The sequence below is a fragment of the Malurus melanocephalus genome, unplaced genomic scaffold (genome assembly GCF_030028575.1).
Source record: "Malurus melanocephalus ecotype Western Australia unplaced genomic scaffold, MMel_1.1 scaffold_301, whole genome shotgun sequence".
Lineage (NCBI taxonomy): Eukaryota > Metazoa > Chordata > Aves > Passeriformes > Maluridae > Malurus > Malurus melanocephalus.
Window position 1 is genome coordinate 306,240 of NW_026623533.1, and position 19,570 is coordinate 325,809.

Here is a 19,570-nt window from a genome sequence, read left to right on the forward strand (position 1 = left end):
CAGTTAGACTTCATGAATGTAAAGATCTTTTCCAACCTAGATTATTCTATGATTATATTCCAGTGAGCTTAATGGCAGGTCATCTGAGGGCAGGACCCTTTAGCCCCTTCATCCTTTAGATATAGATAAAGCTCATATGAATTAATATAATTAATATAATCTAATAGAATCCATCTAGTTCTAAAGTCATTAGTCAATAGGCCAGCTATTATTTGGTCTGAAATCAAACATAATTCCTTCATGGCCATGTTTATATATCCCCAAAATTGAGAATGACATCTCTTGTAGCAGATTGCAACAAGATCTGTAAGTTCTTTTAATATATTTGTAAGTCAAAAACTTACTTAGCTAAGCATTATCCCTGACTTTCTGAAAATGGATACCAGGACAACTGGATGAGTAGCCAGAAGAATTTTAGTGGGCACATATTTTTCATTTGGCATTTATCTTCTGTGATATGAGCTCTCTTATTCATCTAAACCATTTTAGGAATTTGTTACATGATCTGACACTGAAGACCTTAAAATGCTAATTCACTACCTGAATATTCTGAAAGGATCTGTCACTATTTCTTCGACCTGGAATGCTTTGGAAAGYGCAATGTAAAAGTTGTCTTTATATGTTCTGGCTTTAAAAGTTCTAAACAAATGAAGTAAATATATTTTCTCAACAAGGGAAGGATAGTGTGTCCAATCACAGGGAAAACAAGTCTACTGTAAATGAGTCCAACTGTATCCAGTCCTCTGGGAGATTTTCTCCTTTCTAACAGAAAAATCTGCAGCCCTTAGTGGCAGGCAGATAGTGTAATTCATTGCCCTCTATATGATTATTGAAAACTTGTGACACTTTCTACCTTGTACATGATAAATAAGCAAGATCTGTTTGTATGCTGAATAAAATGTAATAGGGAACAAAACAAAACAAAAGATAAGTTCCTCAGATATCCATGTCTCCTCATACCCATCCAATGCCTTCTGTGGCTAAATGCTAAACTTTAACATCAAGCACAGCTTTTTAAGGCCAGACTCTGGCATACTTTTGTCTTACCTTAACTTCTAAACTTCAGAGTCTATGCAACTTACATGGAATAGATGATCAAAAGCTCCTTGCATGCTTTCTTATAAATGCTGTGGAATCAACACCACACTGATGTATCACAAGTGATGCAGGTACTGCCATTGAATAGTCTTGAAGATACAGCACTCTCCTGAAACACATAGCATGAGGAGCCTTGTCCAAGTGTATCCTTATAGAATATGCTTTGGTTGTAGGAACTTCCAGCTTACTCTACAAATGTAATTCAGAAAACATGATAAAATTTATAAATCTTTGCAACCCAATTTCATCCATTGCACTCATAACATCAGCTGCTCTCCAGGAGAAATTTATGCTGCCTGAAGTCAGACTTGCAATTTCATTTAAAATCAATTAGCTTCTTTAGTAATAATCACTGCAATTTGTGGGTTTCCACCATTACATTTTCATTTTCTTAGATAAAGTACTAATTTGAATTTTGACAGAGGTATTCACACTAGTTCAAAAACCCCTACATTATTTTGGTTTCTAAATCTAGTGATAGAATAGATAGGCCTTTGATCTGGAAAATCAGAAAGTTAACCTTGTGTCAGTGCAACTTAATGCATGTTTGAAGCAARAAAGTATGGAAAACCTTGAGAGAGAATTCTGTGTCACATGTCCAATGCTCTTGTAAATAATAGGAATTTTGCTAGGGAGAAACATAGAAGCAAAAATTATGGGACTATAAACTGCAATATTTTTTTAATGATAGTAAAGGATAAATTTTAATACGGTGCACCCACCCAACTGTATTTAGAGTACCACAACTTCCTCTTGAGCTGGAACGATGGAGTTTCTTCCTCCTAATCCATCACTCTCATTGAAAGTGAATGTCTATACTACACTGAAAGGTCAGAATTTTTTTCTGAGATACTTAAGATACAGTGGTAAATACTGTTTAAACCTATAATACGTCAAGGTAGCATGTAACCTGTTTGTAAACTCTGTTGGCTAGTTCAGCAAATCACTGTGGGGCAGCTGGTCGTGCTGTGTGAGTGTACTTYTTCCATGTGAAATGTAAGGCTGATGAAATAGGAAATAATCAAAATGGTGTTTCCTTACATTGTTTTTACATAGAAATTGACTTTATTTATTCTACTGTTGCAGTTTGTTGATATCACATCTTGAGTGTAGTACTTCAGAATTATATATCATGATATTTTCTATTTTGTCTCTTTTCCCATGTCCATGATTATCTCTACAGACATGTCTACAGAGATATGTTTAGTCCTCCCCTGTTGCAAAGAAGCAGGAGATAATGTGTTAATTGTGCATTTTAACACAGACTTCACTGTTCAGTGCAAAATAGACAGAACTGTTGTAGAGGTTCCTCTGGATATTCTTCTGATCCACATCATTAACAATTTTGCCCTATCACAGTGATGAGGGAGTGGAAGGAACTTTCTCATTCATTTTCTCATCAAAACGTTTTTGTATGTTCTTGCTTTTCTGTTCTATTATCTTTACCTAAGATTAAATTTTTTCTTATCTTGTATTGTCCCGTGTTGCATCTAAAATTTTACAAATGCAATGGAAGATTTCAGGTGTTTTGCAAACTCTACTGAATTCTGTTTGTCACTTCATACAGACATGATATTGCTTATTCATCTTGGTGTCAGTCTACAGTAATCTCACACTTCTGATAAACTTCTACCTAATCTACTGTTTACTGTGCTATATTATTGACTATTCCTGCCTACATAGAGAACCATGCAAAATTTCAYTCCACCGTTTTAAGGTGATTTCTTCAGATAAATCAGGATTATTTTTAATTTTAATCACATTCTCTCATGCACACCAGTCTAGATCATCTGCAATATACTCTCTAATCCAAAAATCATAGCCTTTTGAGAGAAACAAAACTGAGACTGTGGTGTTTCCCAGTGAGTCCTTGGGAGAATGTTGTCCCTTGACGGGGAAATGGTTTCATATGGCAGGGAGCAGTACGTTTTCTCCTTCTCCTTGAGGCTAAACAGGAACTAAGTTTTTCTACAGTGGACCACAACTGGAGGTGAATGTCAGCAAAACTGAACCATACCAGCAGTAGTATTCCCTTGCTTTTTTTTATTTTCACTTTTGCCTAAGGGAAAAAGTGCATAAGTTTTATTACAGGTACAGGATTCCAGGAAGGGTGGGAAATCAGGTAAGCCTCAGAAATTTAGCATGAAAGAGGTTCAAAAAAGAGGCCCAGAAGCTACTAATCTAAGTACCTTATCAGTTTCTGAATAAACTTTCATTCTCCCTGGGAAGGACTGATTAGAATACCTTTACTTTTCCATCATAGAGGGCTTTATGATTATTTTGACCTACTGGTAGTTATTCCTAACAATAGGACCAATACTCATAGAAACCAAGAGTATGAGTTAATGGTGGCAGATTAATCCAGAAATTTCAGATCTGATCACTAGCTGGTTTCCTTCAGCAGTGTTAGAATACCTCTAAAAGTAGCATCTTTTATTTTATATCTGTGAGTGGCAGCTGCAAGCCTCATTGCTTTAGAGTTGTGCTCTTCCTTTTCTGTTTGAGGAGTTGAGGTAGTGCTCCTCTATCCTTGGCTACATGGAGACTGAAGCAGCAGCTGAACTCAGCTGGGTGTTCAGACTGATGTGACTGAAGTGTAGACCTACTTTAACCTGTATAGCAGGTAAAACAAAAGCACTGGGATGGCTTGGTACATACATTGGCGCATACAGCTGCATTAATATTATGTATTACATAGATCAGCATAAACTGTTACATAAACTGTTTCTGCTTTTGTTATACTTTTCCTTCTGAAGCAACTCTACAACCAGCATAAAATGGGTGTAGTTATACAGAGACAAAAAGTATTTGTCTCTCATTATTCCCTTATTTCATACTTTCAAAAATTTAAAAATTCAGAAGAATCTATGATATATTAGCTTTCCACTTTCTGTTGCAGGTGAAGGACCAACAGGAAGATCTGTAGAAGTTTTCCTTTCTGTTATTTTATGTATAATTTCAGTTGTTTTTGTGGTGGCTGCAGTATATGCTTTTGCAAGGTGAGATTTATGTATTCTTGTCATAGCATGTTTGAAAACACTCAAAAATGGTTTAAAAAGGGTTAAAACAGTCCTATAAATGAAACTAATCTGTAATTTCAAAATGTGCTGATTTATGAAGACACTTTGCAAGAGACTAAAAAAAATTCAATCTAGTAAGGGTAACGTCCATAGATGAAGAGGAAAATCCAAATTCTCCAGAGGTAAATCAGAGTTGTAGCCTATCTTAACCTTTCAGAGCCACTTCTCTATTGACAGATCAGAATGTCAACTGGTTATAGTTATCATGATGGCTAACACTGTTTACAGTTGGGTATGAAGTAAATACTCTAAATTCTTTTTTCTGTCTTACTAATAAATTTATCAGTTAAATACACTGAAGTCTCACACATGGAAGAGAAATTGAGTTTTAATTCAAATAGTGAACAAAAAGTCCATATAAAGAAGCAGGCTGATACTGCACACATGATGCAAGTTTGCTTATTCATCAGTTCTGTTCTTATTCAGCTGCATTATTCAGACATTACTAAAGGATTTTTGTAGGAAAACTAAAAGAATACACTAAAAGAATACACTAAAAGAAGCACTTAGATTATTTATTTTGAATTTTAGACAACATAATTTCAGTATTTGACTAAATTATACTGTTAGAAGGAAGACAAGAGTAAAAGCCAAGGAAAAATTCCTGGCAACCATTTTTCAATTTCAGCCTGTCAAATCAAAGTGATTACGTAATGTGTCCTTAAATCTTTTGTATGTTTATTTTTCACCATTGTTTTCCATGTAGAATTCGGCAAAAGCAAAAAGACGGAGGGACATACTCCCCCCGAGATGCTGAAATTGTTGACACGAAATTCAAACTGGATCAGCTGATCACAGTGGCAGACCTGGAGCTGAGGGATGAGAGATTTACACGGTAAGCATACTCCTTAGGCAAAACAGTAGTCCAAAGGGTCTGTAGCCATGACCCCTTTCTGACCTTTGCTTGTTTGGAAGTGTTTGTGCTGTTCTTATTTACACAGGTCACTGAGATCCTTTTTCAAAGAATGACCTCCATCCTCAAGAAACTTCTCACTAGCTTTTAGAAAATCACTAAATCTTAAGCTCTTTTTACAAGATAAAAAATCTATGTGCAAATCACTGTTTAATTGTGTTAGCCAAAGAAGGGCTACATAATTCAAACATGCAGAATTTCTGAGTTTTTTTTAGTGTCCCAACTTTTTGTGTAGGCTGCAAATTTACACAATATTTTTGAAAAAGCTAGACTCCTAGATGTCCCTGTCAACTAATCAAGAACGAATCAACTAACTAAAGAATAAATCTGTTATTGTTTAATTGACATTTAGAAAGCTTTTGGTTTTTTCAAACAAAGGGATTGGCATAACATCTGGATGTCTGTGGAGCTCAGCGCACTTGCTGTCCTAACATCTGCTCTTTCAATTGCATGTAGCAATTCATATTTTGTGTCTGAAAAAAATCTTGTCACAGATATTCATCAGAAGGAAAACCGCTTTCTGGCTTCCAGAAATATTGATATTATTGACCAGATAAATATAATTATGATTATCAATAATATGTGACATCCAACTGAATTAAAAATGTTTGGTGAACATTTTTCACTTGCCTGTATTTTCCCTGCTGTGTCACAGATGAAACACTGTGGTAGGCAGTCTCCTAAAAGATGAGAAGCCTAAAATAGTCTTGCCCTAGCAGTCAAATATCCTACTGTTGCAGACTAGGAATAGCTGGAAGATGAAAGGTGGTAGCTGTCAACCTGGGGGTTTTGTGTGTCTGTGTGGTACAGAGTTAATTGATTGCGTGTACAAAGCTGTTCAAAATAGAGCACACAAGAATGGCTGCTTGTAGCAGATGAGAAAACATACTGGGAATCATCTTGAACTCATTGACATAACGGCTGGGGCATGTTCTGTGTGGGGCACTAGTTTACATAGCAGAATTTAGTACCTGCCAATAACAGTGGAAAGCATCCTCTGAAGGCAGAGCCATAGCCAATGCACTGAGATAACTGTGCCTCAGAAAAATGATCTTGATGGATCTTCAAAATTACCTTGTTTCCGTGTTGTTAGCTGAATAAGAATAGTACTAATGTTGTTTGTATACTAAAGTGTTAATGGATTTTACTTCCAGATACTCTTCATTTTTCTTTAGACGCAAGGAGATTTTTGTCATCCAGTAAGTTTTTGTATTATTGAAGCAACATGGTGTGTTTTTCATTCTGTTCTCTTAACCTGTGTGTTATCGCACTATATTGAATGATATAGTTAATCAAAATGAATTGTCAGTCTTTGCAGCTATTCTGATGACAAACAGTGGTATTTGTCATCATGAAATCATGTTTATTTTTAGTCCCTAATGTTGAGTTGTAGGAGTCATTATTTTGAAAAAAATCAGGGCAATTTTAACCTGGAAATTATAAAACATTTTGGCAAATAGCCCTGATATATACAATATATCCTTGAAACAAAGGTAGTGTAAATGTGATGTACAAAACATGCTGTTTCTTTCCTTTGAAAGTTAGAATGTATATGATTTAGAGAAATTAGAGTTTTTCTTCAACTCTCTTCTTTACCCACACTGGAGCTATTTTATATTTTGACCCTACAATCTCAGCTTTATATCCACACAATCAAATCCTTTTCCAGTTTGCAGATAGCATTCTCTTTTCTGTCTAAATTATGTGTAGTTTAAATTTTTAAGGTTTAACTCTCTAAAGGGTAATCGATAACTATAATAATTCATACTTATATACACTTCATTACATGATTTATACACAGCAAGGCCTTTACTGAACAGTGCTTCTGCAGCTTTACAATAGTTAGTTACATTACCCTTATTTCAATGAGTCAATCTCACATTTTTGGAGATTTTTCATGTCCTTCCATGTATATTGTTCTCTTCGCTCCTTCCAACCATCCTTTAAGCAAAGACTCTCTGCTTCTGTCATTGTAAGGTACAGGATGCAGCTGTTAAAATTTTGCATTATTATTTTTTCAACTGTAGTGGCATTGGAGCTACAGCAGGCTGCTTGGCCAGGTTCTTTGTTGAACATTATGGCAAACTGCTGAAGTGCATTTCACTAGTTAAGAGCTACTCAGGACAGGATTTATGACATCTTTTCAGCTGAAAGACAGAAAATGTCCCAAGGTACTCTATTAGATAACATAACACAGTAATAAGGGGTAGGATATTCTTTACCTGTTAAAAATTTTGTAGTTTACTATGGCTTTTTTTTTTAAGCTTCAAAGAATCTTTCACTATGTGAAATATTCTGTTTTGGTAAGGTCAATGGCCAAAAGGGACATTTTAGGTGTCTCTCATGCTATCCTTAATAGAGCTACATCCTTCCTTACAACAATGGGCTATATCAAGGAACTGGCAGAAGCATGGCGGCATTTACCAAGGCAGTTTACTGCAAAACCTAATGACTAAAATATTTTTGTTTCCTATTTTTAGACTTCTGTAGTTGCACCATAAAAGAACTTCTGTACCTGTTACAATTGGGGAACAGCTATGTGGATGTCAATCACGGTCCCAGTCCTTATGTTGACCCTATCACTCTCACAATTTGTGGTTAAAGCAGTGACATGTTCGCAGGTTAAATTATTGTGTTATATGTTGACAGGTAACAGTACAACCTTCACCAATTTCCCATGCATTTGGAATGGGCATCGCTGCATCTGTACCATCTACATTGGCCACATTTAGGCAGCTATCTCAGCTGTGTTTGCAAAGCTTGCTGTGTTTCAGCTTTTGGCATCTTGAAAGTGTATGGGGAAGGCAAAGATGGACAGACTCCTTTACCAGTCTGGCATGTTTGTATTTTTCAGACAGCAGTAAATCAACTGAAATGTGTCCATCTTCATGGGGTTAGTGTGAAAATCATAAGTGATAAAAGAACAATATAGATTTTTTTCCTCTACCTACTAATCAACCCATTCTAGCTACTAATCATCCCATTCAGTGCTCATTTGAAGGGGGTATTTTAGAAACCAGGTTTTTTGCCACTTTTTTGACATTACATTATTTAGCTACTATAAATCAATAAAGGCACACACTTGCAGCTGACATAGATCATCCAGAAAATCAAAATACTCTGGCCTGCTCCATAAGATCCTTCTTGATTGTCTCTCATCCATCATCTCTGCAGACATTCTCTCATACTTAGCAGATCATGGTTTATGATCTTGGCTCATATTCTCAGAAAATTTTTGCAGCTGGTATCTCGTGAGAAAAACAAAGTGGAAAAATATTTGTCTGTTCTGTATGAATATGACTGCCAATATGTTTTATCATTCTTAGATCAAAAATTCAGCATTTTGAAGCTCAGCAAATGTTCAGCATAGGTTAATCAAAGCATTGTCTTTCATGAATTTTTAAAACTTTCATAATACAAAGTATTTTGCATTATAAATGTCAGTTTGAGTRGAAAAACAGAAATTTAAAAGTGTGAAGCATCCCATTTTAACAATTTTGAAACTTTTTTGTGGGTAATATTTTTTTTCCAGGAATTATGGGGAAATCCCCATTCCCAGTAGTAATCTTTTAACATAATGGTCATCATAAAAAAAATATTTACAGGCTTCAGAGTCTAAAATTACTAATACTAACTAGTATATAGACAYTGTCTCAACAAGTCTTCATTAAGAAATTAATCAATTGGATGTAATTTCAGAGGGCATGCACTAAATTCCATTGAATTTAGTGGAAAATGAGATCTTCTTTATGAATCCAAAATGCTAACTTTGAATGTTTGGGACACACGTTGCATTCCATGATGGAGATAGAGATACTGCGAGACTGATAATAACAATAAAAAACAACTTTGTTTAAAACATATATAGCCCATTAGTCCAAACTGGATGAAACACTCTTTCATTAAGCACACTGAATATACATTTACTGGGTGCTCTCATTACTTGCCTTTTATWTGTCCACAAGGTTTGCCAAGTCAGTCTTCAAAGAAGACACTAACTCTTCTAGATTCTGTCCCTAAATTTTCAGGGTACATCAGGTTTGGTGAGAGACAAGTAACTCTTCCCTATTCCAGGTACTTACCTAGGAGACAATCTGTCTRGCACCCTAATTTTGCAGTGGTTTCTGCAGCAAGGATAACGCCATGTAGATTCTTAAATCTTTCCTTGAGAAGTTGCACCTTGTGGTTGATCTTTTGATGCTTTTGTTTCACTCTATGTGAGATGGCTTGTCAAGCAAAGGAGGTCAGAAGAAATATTTCTGCATTAATGACACTGTAGCCCTTGAAAATATTTCTGCATTACAGACACTGTAGCCCTTGCAAATATCAGGTAATTAGAACTCCTTATGGAGAAGTATTGTACAGAAAATTATTGTCTGACCTTATCTTTCCTACATACTATGCATTCAGTAGGTGTCTATTTGAGGTAATAATTTTGCGTGCACATTAATTTCTATAGATCAGCCTGATTCTTTCTTTGTGTAAGCAAACCTGTCTTCTTTTGAGTAGGGATAGGCATGGCTTCTGCCTTGCATTTTTCTTCAACAAGTTTCCCTTTAGTAATCAGCTATCACAAATAGGCTTCCTGAAGTTTATATCCCAGGAGAACAAGGTTTATTAATGTATGTGTCCTGGTACAATGGAAGAAATGACCATGTGTTCTCTTTGCTTAGGACTTTAATATGTAGGAAGGGTTAAGCACCCTATTGCTTTCAATTAACTTGATAAAAATTAGTTCCTCTGCTGGTCCTAGGAAGTGTCAGTGGTGCTTATGAGTTAAGCCTTTTGCCTACACAGTAATTTCTGTAGTTTTCTGGTTGGACGAAGCTTTAATTCCCTGTGGATTTCAGATGATTGACCCAGAGAGAAAGCTGAGTCTGTGTGACAATATGTCCTCAGTTATCACTGCCAACATAAATAAATGGCTTCTTTCTAGCTCTATCATAAGTAATCTGAGTGGGATTCAGATTTTTGATAGTCTTCAAAAAAAACCCCATACATGAAACAATACACTGTTTTAAAGAAAAWCAGATTTAAGGCAATAAAGCATCCTTTATCCTAGAGAATGTTTTTCTTTCCTCATTTCAAAGTCAGACAAGTGGGAATCTGAAATGGTCCAGCTGAAATAGAGAAATTTTCAACTTCATGGTTTGATTTTAAATTGTGCTTATCAAGATCTAGTGATATTTATATTTTTTAGTTTTATAAAAAGCACTGGGAAATGTGGAGGACAAGATTACAGATAGATGACTATTTTTTCATTGACAAAAGGTTGTAAAATTATTACTATGTATTCCAAGTCAAGAGACATGGAAAAAATACTATATTTTTAAGCCTGTGCTGATGCTGAAACTGTGCATTGCTGGTAGCATTTAATGAGAACCCAAATTTAATCCCCTCTGAAGATCCTTACACAACAAAGCCAACACCTTTGCCACAGTTAGACAAGCTAGGCATTAACTTTTCTACAAGCATTTTAAAGTAAATCATCTTATTTTCTGAACTGCCAAGCCACTGCTATGTGCACTTGCTGCTAACAGAAGTGTGGCAGTTCAGTAGTTCCAAAACCAAGTTTTTCACATAAATTCTCACAGATAGGTTAAAGTATCAATCCATAGATGCCTTGCTTCTTAAAAAAAGGTATGCTGTTGGATCTGTGTACCTTCATCACTGAAACTCTAAATGGCATACCTGGATTGCTTATGCACAGCATAGAAGTAATTTTTATTTCCTAATGACCAAACTGCCTTTTCTTACTCAACTTACGTGCAGTTAGCCCCTCATTGCTAAAAATTTGAGAGGAGAGCTAACTGTATTTGAAAAATTACTGGAATGTCAACTGCAACATGATTTTTTCTGTTGTTCTACAGGGATGATAGGTAAATTCAAAGAAAAAAAAACAAGTGTAATTTCCCTTCAAAGTCTGCTTATAATTTGTTCCTGAAAAAAAGTCTGGCATAAATTTTATTTTCTGATCATAGACAAATATATATTTCTGTGCAGTAATATTCTGTAACAGATATTAAAATTCCTTTTCTTATTAGAAAACTTTAGTTCTATAATGTTGCCAATATTACTAGAAGATAGTTGCATCTGCCACATTATGCAAAGGACTTATGTGATACAATAAGCACAAGCTATATCTCTAAACATTCTGAATAAATTCTGAATTGCATGTCTTATTGCTTTCTTTTTCACTCTGAAGCTGTCATTTCTATTTCTGTGAATGCTTACACTTTTAACTCCAGTGAGACTGATCCAGTAAGGCTTAAAGAGCCATTTTGCTTTGTGTGAAGATAACTGTTCTGACAAAGTATGTGCCACAAATGTGTCCTCAGTAGCTTTGAAATTAACTTCTTTGATGCTTAAGAATAAATTATTCAACAATCATATTAATCTAATTTTATTATCTCAATTATTTTTAAAGCAATTTTTTCCTTTCCTACTAAAATTATGATAGCAATAGAGTAGACATTTGTAATGTCTAATTTTTTTGTAATATTTTCTGTAATAATGAATGATTTTTGGAGAAACAGACACAGAAAAGGGACTTTGAGATTTTTTTTTGAAGGAGCAGGTCATCTTTAAATTGTATTATTTCAAACTTTTTTTGCTTGGTCCTTTAGACAAGCTTTGTGAGTCTGAGTGCTCTAAATTTGGCTTCTAAATCAAATTTAGAAGTCAATTGTGACCAAGTTTCAAGGCCATCTGAAAATCCCCTGCCTATAGATGTTCATGTATTATCTTCATGAAACTTGCCGTGAGATCAAGTTAAAGATTTAATACGTATTACAGTTGTTAAAATTGACACATACAGAAACAGCAGCAAACATGTGAAAAATGAACATGAAACCAGGACAATAATTTTTTTAAATCTTTAGAAAAACAACCAGAGCTGTGGTTTCTGTAGAGACACACCATCAGCATGATTCATCTGTTACTTATTTTAGATATCTGCTTTGACTTAGGTGAAATGACACCTATTTCTCTTCACTGATGATAAAAGAAATCTAGAGGGACTAACTAAGAAGGAGGTGTCTGTGTTCAGTCAGATTAATCCTATCCTTATGCTCTGAAATGGCCCTTAGAAGAATGATATTGGGTAAATCATGCAAAATTAAGCCTGTCAATGTATGTGTAATGATGTGCAGAAAGTATGGATTTCCCATGGCCATATGAACCCAGAACACTGTAAAGTGACCTAAAGAGAGAGATAGAAATTGTAATTATTTTATTCCTATCTGCCAATACTGGAGATAAAAATTAATCAAGACAATCATTCAAGATATCTGAATTTGAATCCATAAGGGAAACAAGTCTTTAGTTACTTGGTATTTAGAYTCTATTAACATGCACAATATTGGTTAACTCTCACCTTGCTACATTTGACAAAAATCTCTGTTGCAGGTTACTTAGTTATAGAAAATCCATCAAGTAAGTTTATTAAACATTCTTATGTTGTATTCATTGGTGAGTTACAATGTGTGGTTCCTTCTTCTATATTTATTAGAAAAACTCCATGCTACATATAAATCATAAAAGCATGACTAATTGCATGGTAACCGGAGAAATGCTTTCTCTCTCTCTGGGGTGAAGACTGCATGTCTGTGTTTTAGCTTGGGAAGTAATACAGGGTTATTTAAACTCCTTAGGATTTAAAAACCATGTCATTATGAGAATGAGGTCACTGCAATATTTTATGAGTCTAAAACCTTGCAATGTATAAAATATTTTCTGTGTGACAAAGAAGTTCTGCGTACCCTAGGATGCAATAAGTTTACAAATTTACTTTAATGTCAAAACCTTGCCTTGAAGTAATGTTACCTTTAAAACAATCATGATCTACAGTACTTTTAACACTAGCAACATTAAAAATTTTGTGAGGGGGAACAAGAAAGGGATAAAATATTTCTCTTTTAAGTGATCAAAAAGAAATCAAGTAAGCATGCTGTAAGCAGTTCATAATTTTCTGCCTGTATCAGTTTCCATTGAACTGGGAAAATGTTTATTGATAAACTGCATTTAAAGAAAAAGAATGACAAAGACATTCTCTATGGGTTTCTAATTTTTCTATTCTTACTTTCAGGCCAGTAAGCAAGAAATCCTTTCTACAACATGTTGAAGAACTTTGCACAAACAACAACCTAAAGTTTCAGGAAGAATTTTCGGTACGTTGCTAGCAGTTGTCACAACATCGCACGACCTTCAGTCGTTTCATGTGTCACATTTCATGTCCATTTTGAGCAGAAAAGACCATGAAGGACTCTGGCCTTGATAATCAATACCCAGTTACCAGGCTGATTGTTTAGAAAGTAATATTACACTGATTTGGATTCTTCAGTCTATACTGCAATGTGGTCAGAATTATTCACCTTAGTGTCAGGAAAAGATGATCTTCTTTAGTCTCCAACCTTTCAAGACCACCATATTTATGTTTTTACATCTGTAGTGTTGCATATGTAGTTTACCTAAGAACAAGTTATTTAGAGTTTTCTAGCATATATATAACACAGATATATTTAACTGCAATAAATATATTCGTTTTTCTGCATGATGATGACTCCAAAAGCACAGTGGATGTTCATTCTGTGAAACTTTCAGGCCCTAGTCATACTGCCATGTAACTCAGCAATTTTTTTATTTCATAGAGTTTAGTACAGAAAGGAAAAGGTTTCTGCATGGTACTTTGCTTTTTGTTCCTCTACAAGTAATAGGTCATATTTGTTATGCTCTTGAGAATAGCTTCCATGTGAATAGCCTCCATGTCCTTACATGAGCAGATGAACACAGCAAGCCTATCTTTCTTTCTGAGAAGAGCCTAGTTCTCAAAATATACATTACAGATAATATAATGGATTTATAATTTCAAATTTAAATCTCAAAGTCTTCATTATTTTAATTAATATTATATGGCTATCATATTCTTTTCTCAACAATAACTTCTTGTTATTTCAGAACTTTTATCATCATTATCTTTCTTAACACATACAGTCATTTGCCCAAAAATGGTTTGTTGTGTCCAGTGACTTTATTATTTTGGATTTATAAATTTACCATGAATAACTCACCAGTTGGATTAACAAAAATGAAAATGTAACAATTGGCTTTTCTTCTGCTAGATTAAAATATTTCTGTTTCCAAGGGAACACTAACAAAAGTGTATAAAGTTTAATGGCATTTTCTACAGTTTTTCTGTTATGCTCATTAGGTAAAATTGGTCTGGATTTAATAATATAAAGCACCATAAAATTCTCAGAGCAATAAAGTAAGAACTTTTTTTCCTAAAACCAGACGTGTTATATCACTTGAGCAAGAATGATTATAGTTACGTTATCCATGACTGAACAGATGAAAATTTTACTATCAATAACACTTTCACACATTAACATTCATTTCTAGAAAGTCTCTAGTACTAATTTATTTAGGTTTGACCCACACTGGGTAAACTTTACAGCATTGTAATGCCTTGAATCTTAAGCAAGAATGTTTCATCAAATCAAAATCTTTGCAATCCATTTACAATTTAGAGAAATACGAGAAGCTGAGGCCTCCTTCAAATAATTTATATAATCAACCTATAATAGGCAGTGGACATTTATTATATGTCATTTAGGTTTTCAGTCTTTTTTCTCTCTGAGCTTCAACTTCCATGTTTCAGAGAGTAATGATATCTTCCCAGATGACTTGTCCTAGGGCAGGCAGAATTTCAAGGTAGGTTCAGTGTCTCATTCAGAGTGTGTCTATATTATTTGTAGCTCGTCTCAACAGATAATAAATAGGATTTACCACACACTTGACATTGGTAATGACAATGCTCAAGAACAGGCAGTGCAACCAACAAACAAGTAGACCTCATTATCTGCATTGTTTTAATCCACATTCATAATTTTACTTTTACATTAATGATGTGAGGGTCCTGTAATGTGTGTAGGAAAGATTAGCTCAAGATATAAAGCCATGAACATGATGTAAACCCATATCTGAAGCACATAACTAAGTGGTGAAACGCTGGAACAAGTTGCCCATAGAAGTTGTGGATGCCCCATTTCTAGAAGTGTCCAAGGCCAAGCTGGATGGGGCTTTGAGCAACCTGTCTAGTGGACAGTGTCCCTGCCCATGGCAGCATGGTGTTGGATTAAATTATGTTAATGTCCCTTCCAATTCAAACCATTTTATGGTTCTATGAAAAGCATAATGCTGAGTTTGCTTGGCCTCTCTGTCTCTGTACAAGCACATTCAAGTGTGCTGGGAACTAAATATGAGAATGTGATAATTTACACTAATAAACTACTAGTACATTCCCTGTGTTGAATTTGGATTGTTTCAGCTGCCTTGCCTTCTTGGAGAATTGCAAGATAGCTTTGGCAGGTAAAGTAGTCAAGGAATCATTTACAATAGATAGTTTGCAGGCAACAAACATGGTTTGGAGTTTTCCAGCATAAATGTGACTCTTCCCATTTTATTGAGTCTTGTTGGTTTCATCTAATTTGTTGGATTGACCAAGCTTCAGTACCAGGACCTCTTCCGGGTTTAGTCTTGGTACACATAGGAACATGACCTGAGTGTAAATGTGACAAGATAAATACACACCTCAGAATGGACCTGGATGGATTTCTTGTCAGAAAATACAAGTTTAAAGAAACCATAGGGAGCCAAAGTAACTGATGAGGGACACCACCTCACTGCTATTCAAGCTTTCTAGCTGATTCCTGTGTCTCAACATATTTGGGAATTTATGCTTTTCTAGTAACTGGCAATTTACTGAAACAGAAATACTTGTATAATATTTCTTTTATGTTAAGTTCTGTTCATGAATAAAAAAGTGAAATACTTCCAAATGTTACCATAGTGCCATAAAGCTACTGCAGTAAACAAAATGCAAATTATTTGTTTCAAAGTTTTATGAGTTTGCAAAGAAACAAGGTTTCTGTGRTAAGTTATTACTGAGCCTGGAAACCCAAACAGTCCTTCCCCAAATCTGAAAAGAATAATTTAGACTGAAATCCATACTAATGCAGAGAAGGGGTACAAGGCTTTTGTGCACTTGTTCAGTTATGGAAACATCATGAAAATAACATGATCGGCTTCTCTATTTCCTCTCTACTAGAAAGTGGTTTACAATGGTGCTATTTCTACACTGATTAACTGGCAAGCTAAAACTTGGAGGMGTGAGGCAAAGGAGACAAGTTAAAGTTCACAAGATACATGATTCCAAAATACCTGCACAATGCAAAATAAGCATTTTGGGTATGTCCTTCCTTCATGAAAACATTCAATGATAGAAACCTTGTGGGAGAGTTTCAGCTTTCTGAATGAGAGGAGTTTTAACATTTCCTCCTTTAACAGTGTTTTACACATACAGCTGACAAAATATTTGAATTAATGAAAGAAAACCACTGTAATAAACAGTCCTGGTTTTCCATTTTTCATTACCTCCCTCATTTATTTATTTATTTGCTAGTAGATTCCCATTACATTTTATTTACAAAAGACAAATTGTCTCAAATACCTGGGCAAAAAAGCACTTGAAAATAATTAATAATGAGACAGATAGTAAGGCTATCTGTCCAACTTTTGGAAGTAACCCATGCAGACAGTAGCTATTAAAATTAAAAGACCAATTTGAAGGGATTACTCAACACAAGCAACAAAATGTCATATTCAAAACAGTAGGTAGATCATTTAATTTATATCTTAGATACATATAAAAAACACTTTCATATAAAATCTATGAAGCAAAGAGAAATTCCATTAAATTTAGAATATATTTGGGAATCTGTCTTTTCTGAATTTTCTTTTACCACAAGAAGATCATCACTTTAATACATTTTCTCTATTAGGTTCTGAAGTTGCCTTCACTCTTTTAATCAATTTTGTAAATTATACCTGTTTATGCCCACAATCATCCCCATCAAGTAAGTTCCTCAGCATGATTTATCCATCTCTGTCCTACAGTAATTGAACTAATGACCAGTTACAAAACTGCAGTACAACCCAAAACAACTCTTTCCACCCTTTTCACAGACTGTCCCATGAACAATATCTCATTGCCAGTTGTCTCAATTAAATTCTCATTAGTTCTCATGCTGTACCTCAACCTCTCCCAATATACAGGAGTCAGGAAAAGGCATTATTCAAGACTAAGGCTGAGTCAGTAGGGCACAGTAACCAAGCATGTGATTTCATGGAAAAAAAACAGGAACGAACTGCAAAAGGTGATAGACTGACTTTATCCAGGCTTGTAAAGGTGAAAGTTCATGTAAGCTTAATTGTTCAACTTGACAGCATTGTCTGCAGTGCTGCATCCAACATTGCTGGTGTAACTGGGGTTGACGTGAGGTGGAAAGCTCTGTAGTGCTTCCAGCTGTTCTTAGAAATTCAGTATTGCAGAACYGTAGAGTTTTTCCTGTTACTGGATGATTGTGTCATATTTTAAATTCACTCAAAATTTTCCAACAAACATTTATTCCTCTGCAGGAACTTCCCAAGTTTCTTGAAGACCTTGCTTCAACTGATGCTGATCTGCCTTGGAACAGGTCTAAGAATCGTTTCCCAAACATAAAGCCATGTATGTGTGTTTATTGACCAGCTCCTCCATTTTGCTCTTTACTTTCAATAGTATGACATATATTTGGAATGCAAGTGCATTTTTGTTTGCTCTGTCTTTGAAATAGTGGCACAGTCATGTCCACTTTATGAAATAATTTTCTGTCAAGTAATCTGTCTTTGTGAGGTTTTTTTAAAGACAGTTTTATTTGCAAGTAGCTTTCAGCTTGCTTTCACAAGCTTTAATATGCAGGTGCAAGAAACTGTAGCCTCAATAGTTTCTGGGCTTTGTAATTCAAGCCATGTAGCAAACGCTTTAACATTCTTCCTAGTTGATTTTTCCCCCCTTTAGTAAGGCGTAATTTTTTAAACATATAAAATCCATATGTTTGTGCATTCAGCTACCTCAGGAGTCTGGATATGCCTTCTTGTGGATTTGTACAAAGGTTCCACAGAAGATCAGAGTTACTGTATGATAACTTATAAGCCCAGGATAGATATTATCACAGGAGACAGGAGCCTGTCTCTCTATACTCAGCACTGCTTCATTTTTCAGTTAATAAGACAAGAAATGTCATTATTGTTTTAGGCATTAGCTGTGATGTGAGATGAAGTGCATGGCATTCCTTGGTTAATAATGCTACATTCTGTGCTATTAACTTTTCAGAGCAGCTGTTCCTGCTATCTACTGCCTTGCTCAAGATCTACTCCAAGTTACAGTCACTGAAAATTTATTTTCATGACACACAATAAAACATAAACTGCTATGTTTCATAAATACTTAAATTGGTGTTCTAATGTTCTTTTCTAAGTTGAAGACCAAAGACCAAAATTCTGGTGTTACACATATGACAGAAACATAAAATGTTTCTTGGATTTTATAATTTCTGCATTCGTACTGTGGGACAAAATCAGAAATCCTCCCCCTTTTTTTTTTAAATAACGACTTAACCTTATGTAAAAAAAAAGTAAACTATGGAAAAATGCCAGAATCTGGCTCAGATCTGTGACCTAGGCAGCAAGTGAATAGAAAAAGCTATCAGATCCCTGACACTGCTCTCTGATTCACACAGAAGTTGTGTGTGCTAGAACAGCATGGCTTGAACTCCACAGGCTACTTTTAGGCAGAGAATCCTCCATACATACATTAAATTGAAAGTTTTGGCTCATTCACCATTTAAATTAAAAAGTATTATATACAACATGTCTGGAACATTAAATAAAGACCTTAAAGAAATGGAAAACAGTTAAATTACCTTTGTAATTAGTGTTCTACTCTATCAAATATTGTTAGATTAGCAATAATAACAGCAGTTTTGATTTCTTAGAATTCCAGGAACTTGTTACATGTTTTATGGTTTTTGAACAAATTTTTTAGTTAACTAGACTTTACTTCTATGATAGATAATAACAACAGAGTAAAGCTGATGCCTGATGCTGGTATTCCTGGATCTGACTACATTAATGCCAGCTATGTGTCTGTAAGTAGAAAGTCTCTCCCAATTTCACTGTATTTGTTTTCTTGTAGAAAAAAAAAAAGTGGAAAAAAAACTTGCAAGGAAAAAGAGAATTCTGATTTTTCTTTCACTCACTATTGTCACTGCTGTCATGACATTGTTCAAGTGATCCCTACAGCACTAAACATGACTAGTTAAAAATATACACATCCTATTTTCATTGCTAAGCAATGATTTCCAGTAATAATCAAAACTGTGTTCAGCAAATTGCTTTTTATAAATTATCTGATGCCATTATCATCAAAGACAGTAGTGGAAGTCCCATTAAGGTCAACTGTTTGCATAGATGTTATTTGGTCTCTTGGTTCAGGAGTTAAAGTTGTTGTATATGAATAGGACAATGCAAAGATAACTAAACTGAAAACTTTCATAGAAATTGGAAACAATTTTGGCATGCTTCTTATTATTTTGTGGAA

The 19,570-nt window shown here is 34.8% G+C and overlaps 1 protein-coding gene across 1 annotated transcript in view; it reads left to right on the plus strand.

Annotated features, from left to right (window-relative positions):
• Positions 1 to 19,570, plus strand: part of PTPRQ (protein tyrosine phosphatase receptor type Q) — a 119,864-nt gene that overhangs the window by 90,657 nt on the left and 9,637 nt on the right. The window contains exons 51-56 of the mRNA XM_057377140.1: positions 3,998 to 4,097; positions 4,885 to 5,013; positions 6,246 to 6,290; positions 13,178 to 13,259; positions 17,569 to 17,659; positions 19,042 to 19,118. Of these exons, the coding sequence (XP_057233123.1) occupies positions 3,998 to 4,097; positions 4,885 to 5,013; positions 6,246 to 6,290; positions 13,178 to 13,259; positions 17,569 to 17,659; positions 19,042 to 19,118 (524 nt within the window). The remainder of the gene's footprint in view (positions 1 to 3,997; positions 4,098 to 4,884; positions 5,014 to 6,245; positions 6,291 to 13,177; positions 13,260 to 17,568; positions 17,660 to 19,041; positions 19,119 to 19,570) is intronic.